The following is a 24,128-nucleotide window of genomic DNA, read 5'->3' as shown; positions in this document are numbered from 1 at the left end:
GACAGACTCCCGCATGCGCCCCACCGGGATCCACCCGGTATGCCCACCGGGTATGCTCTGCCCATCTGGGGCACCGCTCTGTTGCAACCAGAGCCATTCTAGTGCCTGAGGCAGAAGCCACAGAGCCACACCCAGCGCCCGGGCCAACTTTGCTCCAGTGGAGCCTTGGCTGCAGGAGGGGAAGAGAGAGACAGAGAGGAAGGAGAGGGGGAGGGGTGGAGAAGCAGATGGGCGCTTCTGTGTGCCCTGGCCAGGAATTGAACCTGGGACTCCTGCACGCCAGGCCAACGCTCTACCACTGAGCCAACTGGCCAGGGCCTGGATGAGTTGTTTTTTCTGTTTTGTTTTTTTTCTGGATGAGTTTTATATGCACAAAAAGTCTATCTGGGAAGCCTCTAATCTTAAATCAGATGAAGAAAAATAAGCCTGAGACCCCAGGGTAAGCAGTTGGACACTCATCCTCAGAGGCTCCGAGGACAGGGAAGGCTACACTGCACACTTCCCTCTGGCCTCCTCCCCAGTGTGTTAAGTGCTGGTGAGATTGTTTCAAATGAGGCGCATGGACTTTTATTTTACAAATGAGCTTCAGGAGCAGCCTTAAAGGGGGAAAAAGACATCATCTTAAAAAAGGAGTCTGAAGGGATTAGCATGAAAGTGATGACAGGCCCTTGGGTGGGGTGTGCAGGCACTGTAACCTTTGCCCACATCATTACATGTGTAAGGACAGGCCTGTGGGGTGTCTCCCTAAGCCGGAGGGGCTCAGAATTATAGTAGTAGCCAAAATAACCATGCCCCCCCTCCCCACTATCTCAGGCAGACAACCCTCAGCAAACCTGTTCAGAACCTTCTAGGGCAGCTGCCCCAGTGCTGACCCGCAGGGGGCCTGGAGTGTGGAGCAGCACTCGGGGCCGTGGGACCTCTGATGCTGGAGTCAGCAGGAGTGAGTTCTAGTCCTTGTCTCCCAAGCAAAGGTGCTTTAAAGTGCCTGAGGCCTGGTTGTCTTTCCATAATAATGAGAATGTGAATATCCATGTCTGGGTACTTTTGAGTACTAATGAGACAGCAGTTAAATATGTAGCACAAGTAGGTTAATTACTAAGTGTTAGTGTCCCTCCTCTGCCTATTTTTTCTCTGCTGTACTCCAGTCCAAGAGCAAAGAGAGAGCAGCGGGTACAGCCAGCACCACTGCCCACCAGAGCTGGTTCAAGGCATTGACCTCTGTCTGGGGCTCTTGCCCCGAGTGTGCTGGCCTGCAGAGCGTGCCCTTCAGGGCGCCCTGGCTTCCTTATTTACTTGCAGATTTCCTTCTGCACTCCCTCTCAGGCCTCTGGGCTTTTGCCCGCTGTCCATATTTGGAAGAGATGGAGGAGAAGCCTGGGGAGGGGAGGGTCCTGCACTTGAACAGGACTTCCCCGGTGGCTCTGACTGAGTCACGCACTTTATTTTCTCTGTGAACTACTGAGAGATCAAAGAGCCCTGAAAGAGAAGGAAGTTTTAGGACACATTTTGAAATGATAAACAGTAACAGCACAGTGGCTGTGTGGAAGGGGCTTGAGGAGACTGGAAAGTCCAGTTTGTTTAAAGGTCCAGGTTCCTATAAGACGGTGTCCCCACCTCCCGACAGTCCCCAGGTGGGCACTCCCGTGCTGTCCAGCACCTGAGCGAAGTGGGAACTGGGCGGTGCTAGGTTCCAGCTACAGCCCCAGCTCAGCTGCAGGGCCTCAGTGGCAGTAACAGCGTTTCCCAGCCTTGCTCCACACCTTTGGCAACCCGAGGCATAAAGGTCCAGCTTGTTTGCAGCTGCCGCCCCTGCGCCCCATGAAGCTAGGAAGCATAGACCAATCTTTGCCTCAGCTCCCCCTCCCCCAGCTTGCCACTGTGCACACAGCAAGGCACAAGCAATAATGCATTGTAAACTCAACTCTGCATATCAGCACAGGGTGGCTGCACTGAGTTTGTCAACTTTCTGCTTCTGGGTAAATGGCTTATTTAGAATAGAGGAGGGGGGGGGACAGCTGCAGATTACCCCTTGTGTGTTATAAAGTCTGTGTTTTTATGCGCAGGGTTTCTTTCTCAAGTTTGGCACCCTTGATATTTGGGCCAAATAATTTGTGGCGGGGTGGGGGGGCTGTCCTATGCATTATAAGATATTTAGCAGCATCCCTGATTTCTGCCCACTAGATGCCAGCAGCATTCTCCACCCAAGTAGTGACTACCAAAATTATCTCCAAACATTGCTGAATACCCCATAGGGAATGAGAGTTTAGAAACTCTAGTTACTTTTATAATGCAGAATAGCAGAGTTTTTTGAAGTTACTTACCTGTTTTGTTGTTGAATCTGAAATAAATTTATTATTTTTTTCATAATAAATTTAAAGAAACTAAACAGGGACACTTGGCCTCTTCTTGTTAGAGATTATGCCCACAGAACTCCAGTTTCCAAACTTGCATTCAAAATTCCACTTAGGCAATAAAAACTGCATAAAACTACTCTTAGAAGCTTCCCCAGAATTTAAATTAACCACCATCATTAACCAGTCCCTTTGTCAATAACTTGACTTCCCACTCAGATTTTATGAACATCAGGTTTGTCTAGCATGTTGTTTTTTTCATTGTAAACCATGTTGGTTATGTGTGAATTGCCCATCCTTTTTACAATCCCTGCTCAATGAGTTTCTGGTAAGAGACAGATGTGGGGGTGGAAATATTTCTTCCTAACCACAGGGAGGGATTTTTCTTTTACAACTTCTTTAGCTGCAGACACCCAGGCTACCTCATGCAGCAGGAAAGAGGGCGCACTCTCTGCAATTGGAAAATGACACTTCGTGATGACATTTTGCTCAAGCTAAACCCTTTCATGAACTTCCTCTCATGGAAGACACAACCCAAAAAATGGGCATTTGTTTAAAATACCCACATGCCTTGATATAGAAAGCCCTTTTGTTTTGGAGAAGTGCCCTTAAAATTAATGAATACTTTATGATATAAAATTCTTTTATATTCAGGTTCAAGTATTTTATAATGGGATGAACTTTTGTTTATAGAGATTGATGAGTTTTATTACATACTCTTAAGCATTTCCTTGATGATCAAAGAGCATTGTAGCTCAAAGAACACAATGATGGTTATCGGAGGGGAGGGGGTTTGGAGACGGTCGAAGTAGAGGAAAGGGGTCAAAAGGTACAAGCTTCCAGTTATAAAATAAACAAGTCATTGGGATGTAATACACAGCATGATGACCATAGTCAGTAATATTGTAGTGTGTATTTGAAAATTGCCAAGATGGTAAATCAGAAAAGTTTTCATCACAAGAATAAAGATGTGTGACTTTGTCTGGTGGCAGATGGTAAATAGACTTCATTGTGATGATCACTTCCCGATACATAAAGATGCCCAATCACCATGTAATGTTGTAAACCTGAAACTAATAGTATATTATTACATGTCTGTTATTCTCAGTTTAAAAAAGAAAAAGAACATTGTGTCTGGGCAGACATGGATTTCCAGAAAGCTAGAGAGTTGCAGGGGCCCATGGTAACAATCTCCAGAGGATCTAAGGAAGTAAGGAGGACCTGCCTTTTATTTCATTGAAATCTTAAAGACAAAAAATAGCTTATATGGATTGAACTTTAATTGTAAAAAAAAAAAAAGAAAGAAAAAGAAAACTTGTGTGAGTAGGCAGTTATTTTTATTATCTGGGATAATTCTTAACTAAAGAAACAAAACAATTAAGACTGTTATAAAAGCCACTTTCACCCTGAGCTTGAAACAACTGCTTTGTGCCACAAAATTCCTGTTGCTGTCTCCGTTAATGACTGAGTAATTCAATATGTCTTGAATGTCAACATATTTTTACTACTCAGCTAATGTTGGCTCTGCTAGATTAAATGCTATTTAAAATGATTAATTGGCAGCTTGTTTGGGGTTATTTTCACATTTATGAAAGGGAAAAGTTTGTAAGATACAAATGTTTTTGAATCTTACAGGTAAAGTCTGTTCTCTGGTTAAGCCTACCCTTCATTTACTGACCAAAGAACAGAGAACCTTCTAGATCTTTTCTGTGTAAATGGTTTGCATAAAGGTCCCAGTTCGGTGAAAAACCAGCAAGGTACCTTAAAGCTGGATAAGCCCTTACTCAAAGAAATGGTCTGGTTCCCATTTTACTGTTTTATGAGAAATAGATGGTACCAAGACAGTAAAAGAGATGCAACAGAAACAATGAAAGTGAGATTCCTGGCCCTGGCTAGTTGGCTCAGTGGATGAGCATCAGCCCAGCGTGCAGACGTCCCAGGTTCAATCCCTGGTCAGGGCACTCATGAGAAGCGAACATCTGCTTCTCTTCCACTCCCTTTCCCCCTTCTCTCTCACTTCCCCTCTTGCAGCCAGTGGCTCAGCTGGTTGGAGTGTTGGCCCCAGGTGCTAAGGATAGCTTGATTAATTTGAGCATCGGCCCCAGACAGGTTGCTGGGTGGATCCCAGTTGGGGTGCATGCACTATCTCCCCTCCTCTCACTTAAAAAATAAGTGAGAAGAAGTGAGAATCCTTGTACAGGTGGTGATGAGAGGAGAACCAGCCCCTTGACGTTTTAGCTCCAATGAGCCTATAGCCAAAAGGATTGCCGACATGTCACTCACCTTTATAAGGGCAGCATTTCTCTATATCAAACTACGAGACAACCAGATAGTTTTTTATTACTAATTTTATTAATATGAACACCCTAGAGAATCACATTCCCAATCCAGACCAATCCAAAGGTGTCATCAAGCCTCTTTCTGGTAAAAATGACATAAACCTGTAGGAAACAAGCAAACATTATGCACAGTACCTTCCCCCCTTTGTTCCTCCTCTTTACTAGCATTTTGTGATGATAATATTTGGTTTTGTCAGATGTTTTCCTGTTGGAAGAGATGGTGGGAAATTAAAACATTATCTGCCATTCGATGGCAGGAGAAACACTGGAGTATTAAACCACAGCTCAGTTCTGTTTTTCATTTGCAGTAAAAATGTAAGACAGGGAGGTGGCAGAGATGGAAGAGGGGTCATTTTGCTGGAGCTAGATTATTCCGTCTGCAGTAGCGTGATGCTGGCTTTTTCTCAGGGTACTCTGTGATGCTAGGACTCATTCCCCTGCTCTCAACCCTGCCCAGCCCACCTCTGGCAGTAAGAACACAGTTGCAGGTAGCTATGGATATAGGATTGGCCGGCCAGCTTTATTACAATGGGGTTCTGACTCTGGGAGGCCACTGCCCTCTTTAAGAATACCAGTTGTCCTTTTCCAAAACACAATAAATCGCCCTGGCCGGTTGGCTCAGTGGTAGAGCGTCGGCCTGGCGTGCAGAAGTCCCGGGTTCGATTCCCGGCCAGGGCACACAGGAGAAGCGCCCATCTGCTTCTCCACCCCTCCCCCTCTCCTTCCTCTCTGTCTCTCTCTTCCCCTCCCGCAGCCGAGGCTCCATTGGAGCAAAGATGGCCCGGGCACTGGGGATGGCTTCTTGGCCTCTGCCCCAGGTGCTAGAGTGGCTCTGGTCGCAACAGAGCGACGCCCCGGAGGGGCAGTGCATCGCCCCCTGGTGGGCAGAGCTTCTGGTGGGCATGCCGGGTGGATTCCGGTCGGGCACATGAGGGAGTCTGTCTGACTGTCTCTCCCCGTTTCCAGCTTCAGAAAAATACAAAAAATAAAAATAAAAAAATAAAAAAAAAACACAATAAATCACATTAATTTTTAAACGCAGGTAATTGGAGGGGAAAAGGATACAGTCAGAGATACTAAAGATTTATGGCCATTTTAAGTTTCATGGTAGTTTCTAGAAAGATTAAGCCTCCCGGGAAATGCTATATTTTATACCAGTTCCTTCTGTTCAGAGAGAAGGCTGGTTTCATAAAGGGTGCACCAAGCAGAGAGAAACCTTGCTCTGGAAAGTCCTAAAATTTTACGAATATATACCTGTGCACCAGCTTCTCTGAGAGTAGAAACCGCATTGGGAAGTGAGGCATAGCACGGGCTTCAGAGTCACATCGAGCCGAGAGGCCTGTGTGTGTCCCTCACAGGCTGTGTGCCCTCTGAGTCAGTCACCACACTCTCTGAGCCCCAGCTGCCTTGTCCATGAAATGGGACTGAGTAACAACAGCACGTGCCTCCCTGGGTGTCGCGAGGGTCAGATGCAGCAGCGCTTGCAGAATACACAGCACACTGCCTGGAAGTAGCACCAAAATACCGTTATTTTCATTACTTTCTCTTCACTCCCATCATCACTTATCCAATAATCCTGTAAAGCAGCGATTTTTCAACTGCTGTGTGCAAGAATTTTTAAAACATGCAATACCTGACTATTTAGTCAGGGGCACTGACCTCTCTTCCCTTAGATTGTCAAATAAAAAAATGGCAGCAGCCAACACAATAGCCACCTGGTATGAATGAATCAAAATTATAGCTTTTTTTTTTTTTATCAGATCGGCAAAAATATTTTTGGTGTGCCTCAGAATTTTAGTAATTAGCTGATGTGTGCCATCAGAGGAGGCAGGTTGAAAGTTGCTGCTGTAAAGTAAGTGTTGTCTGTCTCATTTCATAAATGAGGAAAGAGAACCTCAGGGAGATTCAAGAAACGCCCAAGGTGACCTGACTCAGTTCCTCTTGTATGTGACCCAGACACCTGCTGCCAGGCTTCCTAGGCCTCACCCAACAGAAGGACGTCAGCATATGGTAGTGCGAGAGCCTCGAAGTTCAAATCCTAGACCTCAGGGGTGAGGGGATTAGAAATAACGCGTGTAGAGAGCCGAGCACATCCATGCCATCCTGTAGCTTACCATTCATTACCTTCTGGCTAGTGCCTAGCAAAGCTCCCAGAATCAACAGCGAACACCTGGAAACTGAGGCCTCTTATCTCCTCTGGAGGCTAGTCCAGCATCAGCTAGACTTAGAAAGTTCCCATCTATCCCCATCTACCTGTCAAGGCTCTGCTGAAGGGTAAACCACATACCATTATGGCAAAACCCCAAAACGCACTAGAACAGGAAAGGGTGCAGTGCAAGTCTTCTCTTTGAATTTGACAACCCACAGCTAAACAGGCAAAGCCCAGCACAGGGTCTGGACTGTACTCATCCACTTAATAAATACTTGTTGCTGAACCAAATGATTGAGCATCAGTGTACAAGTAGAGAAAGTGTTTTGTTTGTTTGGTTTTTGTACTGGGTTTCTCTCTACCCTGCTTCCATTAGAATAAAACAGTTTTAAAGACCTCCAATACTCTATAGTGAGAATATCTATATTCTTAAAAAAAAAAAAAAAGAGCTAGTCACAGTTCTCATGGTCACAGCCACTAAGTTGCAGTTTTTCTTTTCCCACAGCTTTTCATGCGTCACTTCGTTTTCTGCCACTTTTTTTTTAGCTGACCCCAGCCTTGTCTTGATCTGTTCAGGATCGTCCTCCAACACCCAAGGAGTCTTAGTGCTACCCCGTACGCCAGCCTGCTCTCTTTGGAGCACTGGGACTCGCCTTCCACCCTGTTCCCTGCCAGGCCATTTTCTGAGCCAACATATTTGCAATTAGAGCTGGGTCCCTCTCTCCCTCCTGTGGGCTCTGCTCAAATTCAAGTCACTGGTCATGACCATGGACAAGTCACTTTCTCCAGGTCACTCTGTGTGTCCCCATCTGTGGATGGAGACAGTTGGCTGGGATGGTTTCTGAGGCCTCCACAGGACGAAGGTCATCCTCCCCAGCACCATCCCACATCCCCTCTGGGCACAGATCTCCATGTCAAACGAAGCCAGGCAGTCAGACAGTCCATCCAGAGTAGGCACAAGCAGTTACCTGCCCAACTGTTTTCTGATTCTTGTCCTTAGCCTCAACAAGAAACATTTTCAACAGTGTTTTCTTGCCCTTTTCCTCTGTAGACTGTAGACTGCTTTGGGATTACGTCTATCAGTTGCTTTCTGACAGCCGGTACGAAAACTTCATCCGATGGGAGGACAAAGAATCCAAAATATTCCGGATAGTGGATCCCAATGGACTGGCCCGACTCTGGGGAAACCATAAGGTAAAAGGGCAGCAGATATCTGCTCTGTAAACAAATGCCAAGACAAAGTCTTTATCCCAGGCTTGGAGGATGATTGTCTGTCTTCTGCTTCCTAAGTCTGCTCGTAATTATTTAGTTTCTTCCTTACTGGGCAAACAATTAGACAGTTGCAAAGGGAAGGAGATAATTAAAGATGCCCCTTTCCGTTTGTTCCTTAGGCCAGGTGCCAGTTAAGTCGGCATATCCTGGTCTGACAGGCTGAGAAGCCGTCCCCCCCACCTCCTTGCCCGGGCCCTGTTACCCAGGCCGTCAGCAGGAACTGCGCAATGGGGCGCAGGGGGCTCTCTGACTCACAGGGAGCGCTGGGAAGTGCGGCTTCTGTTCTGCTCGGTCAGAAACTCCCATGTTCCTGAGAGCCTGTTCCTACATGGGAAGTACTTACATTCTGACTTTACAACATCCCCTTTTAAAAGCAAACATTACAAGAAGTAGGATTGCCTCACCATCTTCCGCACTGGGAAGAGGGAATGGAATTTAAAAGATAAAGTCTTTCAGAGTTAGGAAAACTGTTCCACTGTGTAGCTGTAAAAGGTGGGTAGAACAACCAAAATGTTCATCCATGAATGAATGGATGAAGAAACTGTGGTCTGTACATACGATAGCATATTATTCAGCCTTAAAAAAGGAAGTTCTTTAATATGTGACCCCATAAATGAACCTTGAGGACATTTTACTAAGTGTAAGAAGCAAGTCACTTACATGAAGTATCTAAAATAAGCAAATTCATGGAATCAAAGAATGGCTTGCTATTGCCAAAGGTCATGAGAAGGGGGAAATGAGCTACTAGTTCATAGTCAGAAAGTTTCCTTTAAGCAAAATCAGTAAGTTCTAGAGATCTGTTGAACAACATTTTACCTATAATTAACACTAGTGTATTATGCACTAGAAATCTAAGAGGCTTGATTTCATGGTAAGTGTTCTTACCACAATAAAATAAAATAGAGCAAAGAGCTCCCCCCTCTTCACCCCCACCAAAAAAAAAACCTAATAAATAAATCTGTATTCCTACTTTAAAAAAAAAAAAAAGGCAAGTAACCAAGATCCAGACCTGACCACAGGCAGGTGGCTATGGGGCAAAGCCAGCAAGGTGCATGATGGCAGTGTCAGGTCAGCCAAGTGAGAGGGGGCCTGGGGGCCACCACAGACTCAGCTCTGCCCAGGCTGAAGCCTTGGAGAACCTGATGCAGGCCATGACCAAATATGGCAAGGCCCACTGCCGACATCGCCATGTGCCAGTCACTGAGAAAAATTGCCTCTGCAACGCCCACCTTGCGCCTTGGCCACAGGGCGCGGAACCACTGTCTTCTTGCTTCCCTAACAGGAATTCCAACAACAAAAAGAAAAAAAAAGAAGTTCTCTATGGGTCAGAAGGTGAAGGATGACCCACAGATAGTGGGAACCTGCAGGAAATTCCCTGGGAAAGGAAATAAGGGAGATTTCTGTGGGCTCTGCCTTATGAGCCAGAGCTCCGGGACTTCTGACAAAGGGTGATTCACAGGGAGAGATCTTGGCGGCAACCTGTGTGAGAGCAAAGGGGTGGGAACGAGCGGGCCCGGGAGGCGGCAGACTCAGGTAGCTCTCCCAAACTAGCAGGGCCACGGGAGCCACGAAAGAGCTTTTATTTTCATAGCTCCCCCAGTGCCTTTTCTGAGGTTCGTTTCATTGTGTCTTTGTGCTTTTTTCCCCCCTCTCTTCCTCCTTTGAACAAACAGAACAGAACAAACATGACCTATGAGAAAATGTCCAGAGCCCTGCGCCACTACTACAAACTAAACATTATCAGGAAGGAGCCGGGACAAAGGCTTTTGTTCAGGTAGCACTTCCTTTTTCTCCCTGCCTTCTTTTGGGAGGATATGGTTTTCTTTAAATAAGGGGGAGGAGGGAGGCTGTTAAGATCTCTACCTGCCTATCTGATTCTCAAAGCCATCATGGCTACAAATCGGATACCAGGTGCTGGTTTGTTAGAATCTAAGAAAAAAAATTTTATTTATTTATTTTTTTACTTATGTCTGTCCTATAGAAGAGCCAAAACTAAGTAAACACAGTCTGAGTCACCTTTAAAATAATGCAGTGATCAAATAGTATTATCTGGTATTAACACCCAATACAGTTAAAGGGAGCAACCAGGGTAACATTGTCAATGGCAAAGCAAAGAATTAAATCTAGATTTCCAGGGTACCAACCCTATAAGCTAGTTTTCGAATCAGTGTTTGTCAAACTGCAGTGATGACTTATGAATGAATCATGAAATAGATTTAATGAGTCAGTCACAACTTTTTTTTAATGAAATAGAAAAAAATTATAATTAGAATAGTATAGAGTTGAAAAATCACATGAAATTAAGAGGGACCATTGATTTATTAAGATTTTTGTTTCAGGGGTGTGTGTGTGTGTGATGAGTCATGATGTAAAATGTATTTATTACAATGTATTGGAATCAGAAATCAGAAACATCTGAAAGCTATCGCACTGGACATTCCTCTCCCCAGAAATCCTCGCCACTGAGTTCCAACCATTTAAATTACCACATAGATTGCGACTCCAAGTGCAGTGTAAGAAAGGAGAGAGAGTTAGAAGCAGAAGAAGGGACCTGAAGGACCAGTCAGGAGAAGTAGAACACTGGTGTTCACTGGTGGTGACTGACACGGGGAACCAAGCTAAAGTTGAGGGAAAGTGGGATCAATAGCCTGAGGTTATGGTTTTTGGCAAGTGAAGGAGAAAAGGCTTATGATGGGACTAGAGACATGGATTCGGAAGTGTTTATATACAGGTAGAAAATGACACGTCCCTGGAATAAGTACTTACTGCGAAGGGCAAAGAACCTGGGCTTTATGTTGGGAAGAGGCAGTAAAAACAATTGAGATCTTAAAACAAATGGAAAAGGCTGTTCAAGAGATGGAAACAGAAGGAAATGAAGTAAAAGAAAAAGAACCTTCCTTTTCTGGTTCTGCTGATGCTTTCCCGTCATCCTTCTCTCCAAGCTCAGGCCTTGGCTTCTAGTCTTCCCATTGTAGACGTTTTTTCGTGAATGAGTTGATCTTGTTACATAGCCTGAATTATCACCCCAATGGTTAGAATGTTAAATCTCTATATCCAGCTCTAAAATCTTTCTGAAATTTCAAATCTGAATTTCTAAGAACATCTTATAAGATATGTTTTTTTAAACTTAATGTTACTACTCAGACATGAAGCATTCAAGACAGACCTCAACATACTAGAAATACCATCACCCCCCACCAGAGTCAGTCATTGTGCTGAATTGTCCATTGGCTGCATTCTGTGTGGCAGGGGCTAGAAACCTGGGAACCACATATCCCAAGATTTCTTATCAGCAAGTTCCAGGCTGGAGATCTGCACTTTCTTAAAAAGCACTTTCTTGAGATTTGAAAGATTAAAGAAAGGCACGAGCATTCCTGAGCAATGGAGACAGATATCTGGACTTCAGAGCCACACCCAGATTAATTCAACATTCTCTTTCTACCTCTGGTCCACTCCCCTGCCTCCCAAATTCATAATACACCCTACCAGCTTCCCTGCAACACAAATAGGATTCCCTGGGCCAAAAACATATATTCCTTTAACGTTTGCTTTTTTAATGTATATACCTTCTAGATCCATCTCAAATCTGTTGCATTTATGAGGACTTTTTCAGCTGCTCAGACACACACAGATACCTTCTGTCATACCTTGGGTTCCCTATCCCTAAACCACATTGTGATTCATTCACATTTTTAATAACAAAGTCCTTCTCCCCACAACTAGGTAGTAAGCTCCTAGAAGGCAGAGAATTATACAGGGGCGGACAAACATTCTTTTAGTTAATAAAGGATGGTAATCATTAGAACCTGCATGTATTTTTCCATATGAAACACTGTAAACCTACGTTTGCCCACCTCTATATTTTGTACAGTTCTGTTTTACACCTTATGGAGGCTTTCAATAAATATTTCTTGACAGCCTTAGCATGGACTATCAGAAGATTACTTTGGAAAAGTAGTCAAAAGAAGAAAGAGGTAGCTTGAAGGGCCAAATAGAGCGTGTCTGTGGACTGAGCCTAGTGGAAATCATTAGTGACTTGAGATAGGGAGGGGGAAGTTTTAGCTGAGGGAGAAAACAGATGCTACCAGATCACACTGCTCGAGAAGTTCAGTAATACAGGCAGAAAAGAAAAGCAGTGGTAGTTGGAAGGTTCATAGATTTCCAATAGTGATTTTCAACAAGATAGGAAGGAAAGAATCATGCTATTAGTGAGGGAGATGAGTCATTTTTGAGAAAATGAGTGTAGCAAGCCAGGCTTGCCACGAAATGCAGGCTTCTGGGTATAACGCCCAGGGGTGTAATCAGGTGAAGTGTTAAGCTGCGGGTGCTCTTTATAAGCCGTGGGGGGGGGGGGGTAGGGTCGGTGCTGAAGGCTGCCCTCGGGCAGGAAGGCCCAGTCGGTGCAGACGGCTGCCCCTTGCAGCTCTTTGCAGCTCTTTGATGTCCAGGCGGAGCTCCAGGAGTGAGTGTCTCAGAGAGCGACAGGAGTAGAGAGGGCACCGCTGCAGCTTTGGAGGGTAGCATGAGCCAGGGCTATGTCAGAAAGGAGACTGGCCAGACAGGAACGGGACCTTAGTGCTGGTCAAGAGCGGGTATGAAGAGCTTCCTAGGGGAGATGACAAAGGGCCCCAGTGGGCAGGCGAGAGATCATAGCCTGCCTTGATAAGTGGCTGTCACAGGCTGGTGAACATGGAGGGAGGAGAGATGTATGTGTTAAGACTGTTCATCTGGCGCAGGGCAGAGACTCTAGGAAGGGAAAGGCGTGCCCACACAGAGCGGGGCTGTGCAAGGGGCACTCGCCCGGTCAGGGCCGAACGTCTGTGTCCAGGCTGCCTTCCTGACCCTGTCCATCATGGTCGCAGCCTGTCACCACAGTTACATCCAAGCGAATCCAGTGGACAAGAGGAGATAAGGTGTGCACCTCGCTCAAAGGAGGATAGAACAAAGCAGGCTCATTGGTAACATTTTGGGTGTAACAGTGATAACACTGATACTTCTTTTTGCCTTCCTGACTTCCAAAAGCACAGCTAACTGACCCTATTATCAAAAATTTTCATTCAGTATTTAATTGTATCTTTAGAGTTAAATTCAAGTGTTGAATACCATTCCCTGGACTTACAGTCCAGGATGGGAATGGATCCAGAGCTCTCACGGGCCCTTGTAAAATGTAGCCCTAAAAGTAAGAAACGCAGATGAGCGTACCAAGGGTCCCTCGCAGGCTCGTGCGGGAAGGCGCTGCACGGCTCCAGTGGGTGCTCTGCCCCGCGGTCATCCTAGCCCCTTCTTTTTTATAGTTATTCCACCATTTTTCAGGCAGTCTGGGGAGGGTCCCCTTTTCTCTAATTGGTGCTAAGTTAGCATTCATAGCTGGGTTCAGTAGCTCTCAAGCTATATGAGGCCTTTTTAGTTTTGAGTGCAGACTGCAGACAACTTGAGGAAAATGTAATGTCTTCCCTCCCCCGTTTCCTCTTCTACAGGTTTATGAAAACCCCAGATGAAATCATGAGTGGCCGAACAGACCGTCTGGAGCACCTGGAGTCGCAGGAGCTGGATGAACAAATATACCAGGAAGATGAATGCTGAAGGCACCAACCCCCCGTCTCAGCAGGCTGCCGCCGAGGGAACCCCTGCCCACCGGGACTGGAGGCGGGTGGAGCAGGGAGCTGAGTAGAAAAGGAAGAGACCCAGGAGTGGCAGTGACCTTCTCTTGCATACCAGGAGGGACCCCAGAGCACCTTAGACAAGCCACCCAGCAAAGACAGGGCTGGATTCTGGCTGAGCGCACGAGCCTGGGACTCGCGTTTCACGCTCCCCTCATTCGGAATCTGTCCACCTGTAATTCCTCACCCTCACCTTTCCACCTATTGTTAGTTCATGGTGTTTTTGTTTTCGTTTTTTTAAGACCATGCAGTTTGACTTTTCATCATTCATCTAGGGGAAGACATCTGAGGTGGTTTTCCTATGGAAATATATATCTATTATATATATACATATTTTTTGCAAATCTCACAAAGTGCACCAACCCCGGTGGATCAGGAAAGAGGAGACTTGCGAAAGGGTTCAGGTTCCTCTTTCAGCCACGTGGATCAGGTCTGTTCCCGTTGCTGTTGGATCTTGGCTGGGGAAAAGAAAAAAGAAAAAAAAAAAGATGCTTTAAAAAAAAGATAAAGTGAAAAGGAGAGCTCTCTTTTTCTCTCTCTCCTTCCCTGTCCACCACTACCCCTGAGAGTTCAGCTCCTGGCGAGTCTGGGAGCAGGTGCGCCTACACAGAATCCATGGCCTGGGTGTTTTGGGGCCTGGCACATCCCGGCATTTGGCCCCTCATTGGAGGGAGGCCCAAAACATCAGAGATGCTGCCTTCCTCCTGAGAGATGAGTGTTAGTCCTGCAGCCACGACAGTGAGAGTCCCACCGCCCTCTGGGTCCGCAGGGCAGCAGATCAGGACGGAAGGCTGCCCAGGTTATTTGGAAGGCTCCAGGACCTTGGGATCAGCTTGCAAGTGCTACAGAGAAAATACAGAGAAAAACACAGGCCTGATTGCCCAGAAACTGGGTGAAAAATCTGCAGTGGGACTTTGTTATCCCAAAGCAGGTTAAAGAGGCTATTAAGGCAGAAGGGGTCTTCTGCACTCCATCCCAAAGGCCATCACGTGGTCTGTTCTGTGCCCTCACCCTAATTATTGTTTTCAGTTACTAGACCTTTCAAAAGTTTCCTGGTCCCCATGGGACACAGGGCATTCGAGAGGGGAGGAGCCGAGTATGCAGTCTCAGCTGCTGCTGGTGTCGGCCCAGAACGGGCAGACAGGAAATTCCTCATACATTACCGGCTCCCTTCTTCCTTCTTGCATAGCTGGGTTCAGAACGAACCCACTGCCCCATTCGTGGCTCTTTCTCACTTCAAAATAAGGTTGATAGTATCTTGGAAAGTGAAGGAAGCACTATCCCTTAGTACTTTTGACAATAACATTTTTAGAGAGCTGTTTAGATTTGTTTTCCTCTTCTTGACATCTACATCAACTCTTCCAATACAGGCTCAGAATCCAATATTAGGAGTATGGTGTTTTTTTAATTGAGATCAGAACTGCCTTACAAAGCACCCCCTCCTGTTTCTCTCTCTTTCCTCGGCTCAGTCGGGTGGGCATCACCCAGCTCTGCCAGGGTACGTACGGGTCCTGCTGAAGCTGCCGGACTCAAGCCATTTCTGCGTTGAATCAGACAAAGAATGCTCTCCCAGCCTACTGACAAAGACACCTGCGGGGGGGGGGGGGGGCACAAATAGATTGACTAGGGTTCGAGAACACTGGCATTGAGCTGGTCAGGGCTCTTCAGTCTTGTTCTGTTCCTGCCTCATATCAGACCACCTGCTGACACGTGGAGGTGACCAGCCGGCTCCCACCACCACACGCTCCCCCTACTCTTAACTTGAAGAATATTGGGCTTGCGGTGAGGTCAGGGACCTGAGTGAGGCTCGAGGCTCCCTTTAGGAAGGGTCTGGTCGGCATCTGCTTGAATGGTGATGAAATGCAGCTGGATCCCAGTGTGCCACCGCTGTCTTTCAAGAGTGTTCAGCAGCACACTGTCATGGTGTGTCTCTAGTCTCTGAGATGACTGATGTTATCTCTCAAAGGGAGAGATGGGCCAGATACCTGGTGTGTTGTGAAAGCTATTGAGTGTAAGGGCTGGAGAGCATGGGTGGACTTTTACTGGCGCCCTTTCTGTGATTATGAAATCAGACACCAGGGCAGGATGCTCTTCCCGAAGGTTAGGGCATCTCAGTCGGTCCACTTCACCCAGTATGAGGACTCGGCTCCTTCCATTCCAAGAATCTTACAACTGAAGTATGGAGAAAAATTTCCTTTTGCCCTGAAGGTTTCTGTATTTAAAGCAATATTCTATAAGAATATATAAGACTTAGGATGACACCTTCAGCCACTTAAAGAAGTAGAAGGTGCTAATTCCCGTATAGCCTTGATTTCCCATTCAGGTATCGATAGTAATGATTTTCTGTTGATTCCCTTAAGAGCAGAAGACCTTCCCGTTTGTTCTTTGAGAGAATACCTGGCCAGAGATAATACTCACACACTGCAGACCCCGAAGATTTCAGATTGAATTTAGCTAAATTCATGTTAGATACTGCGAGGGATTCCAGAATGATCGGGACCCAGTCCTGCCCTCCGAGAGCTCAGGTTCTCCCTGCAGGGTCTCTCCAGTGTGACATTTCTCACTTCAACACTACGTACTAGGGGCAACAAAATCTCATCTAGGACCAGGTTAAACGTACTAGGGGCAACAAAATCTCATCTAGGACCAGGTTAAAGGCCTGTCTGTGACCTACCTAGTTGGTCTTTCCCTGCTGCCATCATGGAGATTCTTGGCTTACAAGGTCAGAAATTAGGAAAGGAAGAGGCAGAAGAAGAACACCTAGGGGGAAGGGAGCTCTCTCGGGCTGTCTAGAATGGACGCGCTCACTTGTATCTTGAAATTCTCTAGCATCTCCCTGCACCGAGTCTTAGCCAGGTTGCCCCGTCTCCATCAGAAGATGGCAGTGGCAATTGGCTGGACTGGCTTTGTGGGAGTGACATTATTTCTAACATCTTTTTGTCCCAAGGCAACTTGATCTGGCCTAAGGCAGCATCACCAGTGTTTAAGATCTTTTTTTTTTTTTTTTTAGAGGGGGAGGTTCTCGAAAAGAATAACGGACTAATGGATTTGCTCCTTTCAGCAGTATCTTTGGAACCCTCTGATCCTTTGTCTTTTAACACTGAGAATGTAGATTTAGCTGAAACTTAAAGGCTATGGCAGGATTTACCTAAATGACTGAGTAAAATCCCCATTTCCACCTTTCTCTGCCTAGGCTCCAACTCTGAATACATTTTTGAAATATTAACTCCCCTTGGCGGAAAGGGAAACCTGAGTATCAGCACGGTGACATGACTTGTCCCAGGAGCAGACAGCATGCCAGGGACAGAGTTCGGTTTGGGATCCAGCCTGATTCTACCCCCCCCCCCCCCTTTGACCCATTCCCAAGATAAAAGGTCTGGGCAAATAACACAAAGAACAAAGGGCAGTTTTCTTTGCCCACGCATTCGGTGCTAGTTAGTTTCCACCCGCTCAGCCTGCTTCTCTTCTGGGCAGAAACCTGGAATGAAGGGAGTGACACAAGGAACCCAGTGCAGGGGGAGCGAGGGGACACAGTAATCCCTGCCTGTCTGAAACCACAGAAGACGACCCTGAGATTCTTGGCCCCAGCTGCAGCAACACTAAACAACCGCTAGCTCCCTGAGTCTTTCACACACGCCAAGGAAACATTCTTGAAGATTTCTCTCCGTGACTGCAACCACCTGCAAACCAGTACGAATCTAGAATTTCTTTTTCTTTTTTTTTTTTTTTTGTTTAATTTCTAATCTCTTGTTGTTTATGAGGTGTGGGGTTTATAAGGGACTGAATCAAATGAATGTAACAAAAAGAAAAAAAAATACAAAAAAAATGCCTTTTCTCAGGGCCAGTGAGTTGCAAATAATTTTTAAAGAAAAGCCTATAATTGCATCATCTCAATAAATTTTTTTATTAAAAAATAAAAAGTCCCAAGTCTCTGTTTTTAATAAGGTGAAATGTAGTCAGACAGGCAAGATGGTCCAATGAGGTAAATCCTGTCTCCACTCAATTATGGTGTAAAGGGCAGTCCTGGCTTTCAACCGGCAGGAAGCCTCTGTCACCGAGCGTCTGCAGGCCGTCTTTCCCCGGGCAGCACCAGAAAGGTCAGAGCAAACAGTTCGAATCTGCTGCCACACACAGGTGGGGAAATTGGCCGCGAGGAGCCCCGACCAGAGATGCTTGGGTCCTGTGCTGTGCCAAAGACCAGTTCACTGAGGATGGAGGCGATTCTAAAAATGACAGGACCTCAGGTCTTCACAATATAACTAATATAAATGCTCTCGGATTCTATTGAAGTCATGGATGTGAGCCTGTAGGTGGTAAGGGCATACATGTAGGTCGAGCTCAGACCTACACACAGGACTAAAATGGCCTGGATGGTCATCACACAGCTCAGAGCTGGCCCAGTGCTCAGAGTGCCTCAGCAACACTGGCTAACGGAGCCACCTGCCAGCCAGTAGGCGCTTATGATTTCAACTTCAAACGACCAGAGCTACCAATTTGCCATCAGCGGTGGGTAGAAACCAAGAGAAGAATGGAAAATGAAGCAACTTACATTTTGTTAGCAACTCAAATGTAGGTGTGGGAAGCAGAAGTTTGAAATCAATGGTGTCAGAGAATGCTGTTAGATTATTTCTTTATGTTAAGTTGCCCCAGGTGCTCTGACTCTCATGATCTTGGATTGATTGCTGAAATTTGACCCTGAAATATCATCAGAGCATAGCATCAAATAATAAGGGTCTAGGTATTTCCAGTGGTGCTAAAAATGCATCTGAAGCTACTTTTTCTATAACCAGCATTAGCACCACCTGGGAGTTGCTAGAAATGCAAAGTATCGGCTCCCACCCCATTAACTGAACAAGCTCTCTGGGGGAGTCTGATACATGCTAAAGTTTGGGAACCACTTGTTAGCATGAATTTGTTCATCTTAGTATGAAAAAGAATATGGCTGTTTAAACAGTATACAGAGTAATTGATGACAACTAATTTGCATTAACTACACCCAGTAATGCTGCATCCTCCTAATCCTAGATACAGCTACTGCTCGATTTACGACCACAATTGGTTCCAACAGACTGGTCGTAACACGATTTGGTCATAAGTTGAGTAGGCTATATGTACAGTACTGTGAAATGATGTTATAAAAATCTTTAAGTCATATTTTATCATAACTTTCTTTGTTCATTTTATGCCATTTGTATCATCTCTACACCATTTTGTTTCTTATTTTTACATTCGTCAGTAAAACACTGCATTACCAGTACAACTGGTTTAATATTTGCAAAGACAATTTCCTCTTGGTAGACATCTTAGAAGGGGTTTGATGAAATATATCCAGGACACAAAACACAAATTGCTGTACCAAGTCTGGGATAACAGTTGAAATGGTGCACGCGGAGATGGTAGTGCTGCCGGAAGCTGGTCCTCACTGTTGTACGCCCAGCTGGGCAACGCTTGTGCTGCCAGACATGGAGTAGTCGTGGCTAGCGATTGTGGTTGTAAAGTCGAATGGTTGTAAGTTGCATAGGTCGTAAGTCAATCAATATTTGTATATTGTGGAAGGAGGCTAAATGGACACAGAATCACATATCAAAGGCCTCTTCTTGCTTCCTTCAAACTTCTTAAGGAACATGTTTGCTATGAAATGAGCTGTTTTAAAGCATAATTTTAACAGCCAACCTGCTCTTACAAATTAGAGCTCAGCAATTTCTTTACTTCTATCCATTTCTCTGCCTAACCAGCCTAATTTAAAAAGAAAAGTAAAAGAGGATCACTCTCACCTGCTGATTGACCTTTGCTGGCTGTCCCTGGGATTACTAAACTGAGCCCAGGTGACCACTTATCCAGGATATTTGCAGGGGACTCCAGGACCATTGGACTAGACCATGGCTTCTCAAACCTAAAAAGTGCTTGCAAATCACTCGGGGATTGTGATAAAAAGCAGATGTTGCCAGTATTACCAGCTTCTTAGGAAATAGGGGCCAGAGATCTGCTCCAAGTGGAGCTTGAGGTTCAGCATTTCAAACAAGCTCCCCAGTGATTTAAGCTGCTGGTCCTCAGACCACACCTTGAGTAGCTGGAAACCAATGCTCTCCCTTCAAGCCCCGAAATTCTGCCCCTAATGCAAAACTGAGCTGGCCTCTCTCTTTGCTGTATTTCTTTACTACTCCCTCCTAGTATCATTCCTGAGGTCAGTCCTGCTCTGCGAGAAGTCCTGTTTAGGGCAGCAACAAGAATAAACATCATGACCAAAAGCCTCTTCACCAAGTGAAAGAATAGTTGCTCATGAACTAGACCTTAATACTGGTGCTCATAACCAGATGCCTCATGGTCACCATCCTTATGGGAGGGAGGGTAAGTTTCTGGTGTCACTGCCTCTCCTTCTGCCTCTAGAAAGACCAATCCTGGTTATTGCAAGGATAGAAAGCTGACAATACCATTCTTGTCTTTCCAAAAGATAATAGATAGATGAGCAGCTCTTCCATCCTACTACCTAAGATGTTGACCTTAAATGGGGACAATCTTGGGGCAGTGTTCTCACTGTCAGTACTTACAGATTTTTGTCTTTGTTTTATTTATTTATTTATTTATTTATTTATTTATTTATTTATTTTTGGTATTAAGGACCTCAGCCCTGCCAACTAGAGAGGTAGATCTCTGCTTGTAAAAATCACCAAGTAAATTCTACCTACTCTCTTTCAAGGCAGTAGAAGACCATTCTCTCCCTCCTAAGCCCTCTTAGCAATACTTCCTTGCAATCTCCTGAGGGTCTCTGTGACTCTCCCCTCAACCAGAGTTTCGGTCATGAGATCCCATATCAAACTGCCTGAGCCAAACATTGTGTCTCCCGATGGCATGCCCTCCTTTGTGTTCCCAACTGCAAGTGCTCCTGTAAAAGCAACCCAATGCCTACCTTTAATGGATTGTTCATGTGCCTCTGTCCCCTACCAGGGCTCTCAGAGGGGAAAGGTGTGTTCTGTGCACTTTGTTTTCTTATTTTTTTTCTTTTTTTTTTTCTTTTTTTTGGTGACAGAGACAGAGGGAGGGACAGATAGGGACAGACAGATAGGAAGGGAGAGAGATGAGAAGCATTAATTCTTCACTGTGGCTCCTTAGTTGTTCACTGATTGCTTTCTCATATGTGCCTTGACCGGGGGGCTACAGCAGACTGAGTAACCCCTTGCTCAAGCCAGCGACCTTGGCCTCAAGCTGGTGAGCTGTGCTCAAACCAGATGAGCCTGCGCTCAGGCTGTCGACCTCGGGGTTTCAAACCTGTGTCCTCTACGTTCCAGTTTGACGCTCTATCCACTTTTATATGACCAGTCTTCTTCAGGGTAATAGACACAAGTGTATCTTAATAAGTGTTTTGAATGAGGAAGTAAAATCAAAGAAAATCTTAAGTTACGCAAATATGTCTTAGATATGACACCAAAAACATAATACACAAATGAAAAAAAATTGACAAATTAGACTTTATCAAAGTTTAAAATTGCTCTTCAAATGATACCATTAAAAAATGGAATTCTGTCCTGAGGTGGCGCAGTGGATAAAATGTTGATCTGGAACGCTGAAGTTGCTGGTTCAAAACCCTGGACTTGCACTGTGAAGACCCATATGACAAGAAGCCAATGAACAACTAAAGTGAAGCAGCTGTGAGTTGATACTCTTCACTTCCCTGCCCCTCTATAAAATCAGTAAATAAAATCGTTTTAAAAACTGGAAATACAAGCCACAGACTGGGAGAAAAATGCAACTCTTATGCATAAAATAAGAAATTTATTACATGCACTAAACATATCTTCACATTTTTACTTGAAGGACAGTTATCTTTCCATTCATAACTGGGTAGTGCTAATCACTCACATAAAAAGATATATAATGCATTCTACTCTAATAAAACAATCTTCAAAAATGTGTTTTAAAATTATTTCTTGGCCCTGGCTGGTTGGCTCAGTGGTAGAACAACGGCTGGTGTGTGGATGTCCTGGGTTTGATTTTTGGTCAGGGCACACAGGAGAAGTGACCATCTGCTTCTCCACCCCCCCCCCCTTCTCTCTCATTTTTCTCTCTCTCTTCCCCTCCTGCAGCCATGGCTTGATTGGTTCGAGCAAAGTTGGCCCCTGGCACTCAGGATGACTTTGTGATCTCTGCTTCAGGTGCTAAAAATATGGCTCCGTTGCTGAGCAATGGAACAATGGCCCCAGATGGGCAGAGCATCGCCCTCTAGTGGGCTTCCTGGGTGGATCCTAGTCAGGTTGCATGCGGAAGTCTTTCTTTCTGCCTGCCTTCCCCTCACTAAAATAAAAAAAATAAAACAAATAAATAAAATTATTTCTTCTGTCGTGTTGACAAAACACTTTCCACTATTCTGTAGTTCATATTCCCTTTTCCTTTTGTGAATTTCTGTTGTAGACAGCCTCTTGGGAGGCATATTAAAGGGATTGAAAATTAGATAATAAAATATAGCACTCATTTCGGATAAATGGCATTACATGCTGAATCATTTCACCTCAGAACTTCAGCCTATTGCAACTCTGAGCAAAACAACATTGTTAGACAGTGGGCTTCCGGCTGGGGCAGCAGCCTCCACTATCGAGGTGTGACCTGCTATGTCAGGAGCAAACCTGTCATCAGAGAGAGGGTGGTAGCAGCAAGGGTGTTGGTTTCGTCCACCTGAGGGTTCTGCCTATTTAACCCTGTGAGTAGTGAGTGTTTTTCATGCTTGCTGACTTCTGGGAGTGAGTTTTTTTTTTGAAAAAATAAAATTAGTTCCAGTTCCAGTTTTATTAACTTAAAATCATGTTTGTCTGATAACCAGTTTATGGAAAGAAGAAGAACATACATTTGCCTTTTTTTAATGTTGCCTTACACATTTTTTAAATAAAATTTTTGTTATGATTATACTCTGGATCAGGGGTCCCCAAACTACAGCCCACGGGCCACATGCGGCCCCCTGAGGCCATTTATCTGGCCCCTGCCGCACTTCCAGAAGGAGCACCTCTTTCACTGGTGGTCAGTGAGAGAAGCACATTGACCATCTCATTAGCTAAAAGCAGGCCCATAGTTCCCATTGAAATACTGGTCAGTTTGTTGATTTAAATTTACTTTTCTTTATTGTAAATATTGTATTTGTTCCCGTTTTGTTTTTTTACTTTAAAATATGTACAGTGTGCATAGGGATTTGTTCATAGTTTTTTTATAGTCTGGCCCTCCAACGGTCTGAGGGACAGTGAACTGGCCCCCTGTATAAAAAGTTTGGGGACCCCTGCTCTGGATGGTCAGGAGGCACGAGGACGAACCTGAACTATGCAAAGGGTTAAACTTCAGTATCCACCTTTCATTTTGCTGATCACATCAGGAATCTCTGATCGAGACAGGAGTTCATTGGTACCAAGTTTTTGATTTATTTCATTCTGATTTCGTATCTCTCACCTGGACTGGGGCCCGACACACTGGCCGGCTAGCCTAGGAAAGAAACCAAGCAGACGGGTTAAACCAGGGCAACCTAGACAGAATGCCTGGATCCAAACCCCACACTTCCTCTCACCAGCTCTAAGACCCCGAGCAATCTACATAACCTCTCTGTGCCTCACTTGTCTTAAATGTAAAATTGGAATGATGATAATAATTGTTCTTACTTCAGAATGATGATAATAATTGTTCTTGCTTCTCACAGAGCACTGGTGTGTTATTGCAGGAAAGGGCTTAGAAGAGTAAATGGCCTAGTAACGATAGGCCTTTATTATTTTTATACTTTACTCTGGATCTATTGCGCCACCAACAGCTGCTTCACCCAGAGCTGCTCTGCTTTTAGCAGATCTACATATTGGATTCCCTAAAAAGATACCATCTAAAAAAAAGTTTCCACTGCTTCTGTTTTGTTTTAGTTCAAACACCGTGGAAACAGTGCAACCCCATCACGTTACAGACGGGGAATCAGAGGCCCAGCCAGGTGAGGGCTACCTGAGCCCTCCTGCACCCCACAGATGCCTGGCCAGGGCCCCTCGCCTGGCAACCTCTGAGGGGCAAGTTCTCAGCGTTCCAGCGCAATTGAGCACTCCGTGACATTTACTTGTGGCAATGGACTTGACCCAAGGGAAATATTGTCTTGATTCAGGTTTATTGAGAATATTTTAATCAGGTTTTGTTCCAGTTCAATGGCTTTAGGAAATGTGTAGGTTTTGTTCCATTTAAAATTGGTTTGCAAGGTTCCTTGATTTTTATTTTCGCCTTCTTGTTGAGGAAGTTCTGGCTCGGCTCACATGTGCACAAGACAATGTGATGTGGGTTCAGTTTGGGAACTGGGAAATTAGGATGTTATTTTGAAAGAGCCACGTCTTAAAGCCCTAGAAGTAAGGCCATT

The 24,128-nt window shown here is 45.1% G+C and overlaps 1 protein-coding gene across 6 annotated transcripts in view; it reads left to right on the top strand.

Moving 5' to 3' along the window:
* ETV6 (ETS variant transcription factor 6) overlaps positions 1–17,656 on the top strand; it is a 236,615-nt gene extending 218,959 nt beyond the window's left edge. For 5 of the 6 annotated variants that reach the window (XM_066355594.1, XM_066355570.1, XM_066355555.1 and 2 more), the window contains 4 exons: positions 7,891–8,033; positions 9,785–9,885; positions 13,589–16,387; positions 16,429–17,656. In XM_066355594.1, coding sequence (XP_066211691.1) covers positions 7,891–8,033; positions 9,785–9,885; positions 13,589–13,694 — 350 coding nt within the window. In that variant the 3' untranslated portion in view covers positions 13,695–16,387; positions 16,429–17,656. Of the gene's footprint in view, positions 1–7,890; positions 8,034–9,784; positions 9,886–13,588; positions 16,388–16,421 lie in introns of all 6 variants that reach the window. The other variant, XM_066355562.1, reaches the window with a different exon arrangement.
* Positions 17,657–24,128: the final 6,472 nt, after the last annotated feature.

The sequence above is a fragment of the Saccopteryx leptura genome, chromosome 1 (assembly GCF_036850995.1).
Source record: "Saccopteryx leptura isolate mSacLep1 chromosome 1, mSacLep1_pri_phased_curated, whole genome shotgun sequence".
In the NCBI taxonomy this organism is placed as follows: domain Eukaryota; kingdom Metazoa; phylum Chordata; class Mammalia; order Chiroptera; family Emballonuridae; genus Saccopteryx; species Saccopteryx leptura.
The sequence above is the reverse complement of the archived record's forward strand: the minus strand, read 5'-3'. Positions and strand labels throughout refer to the sequence as shown.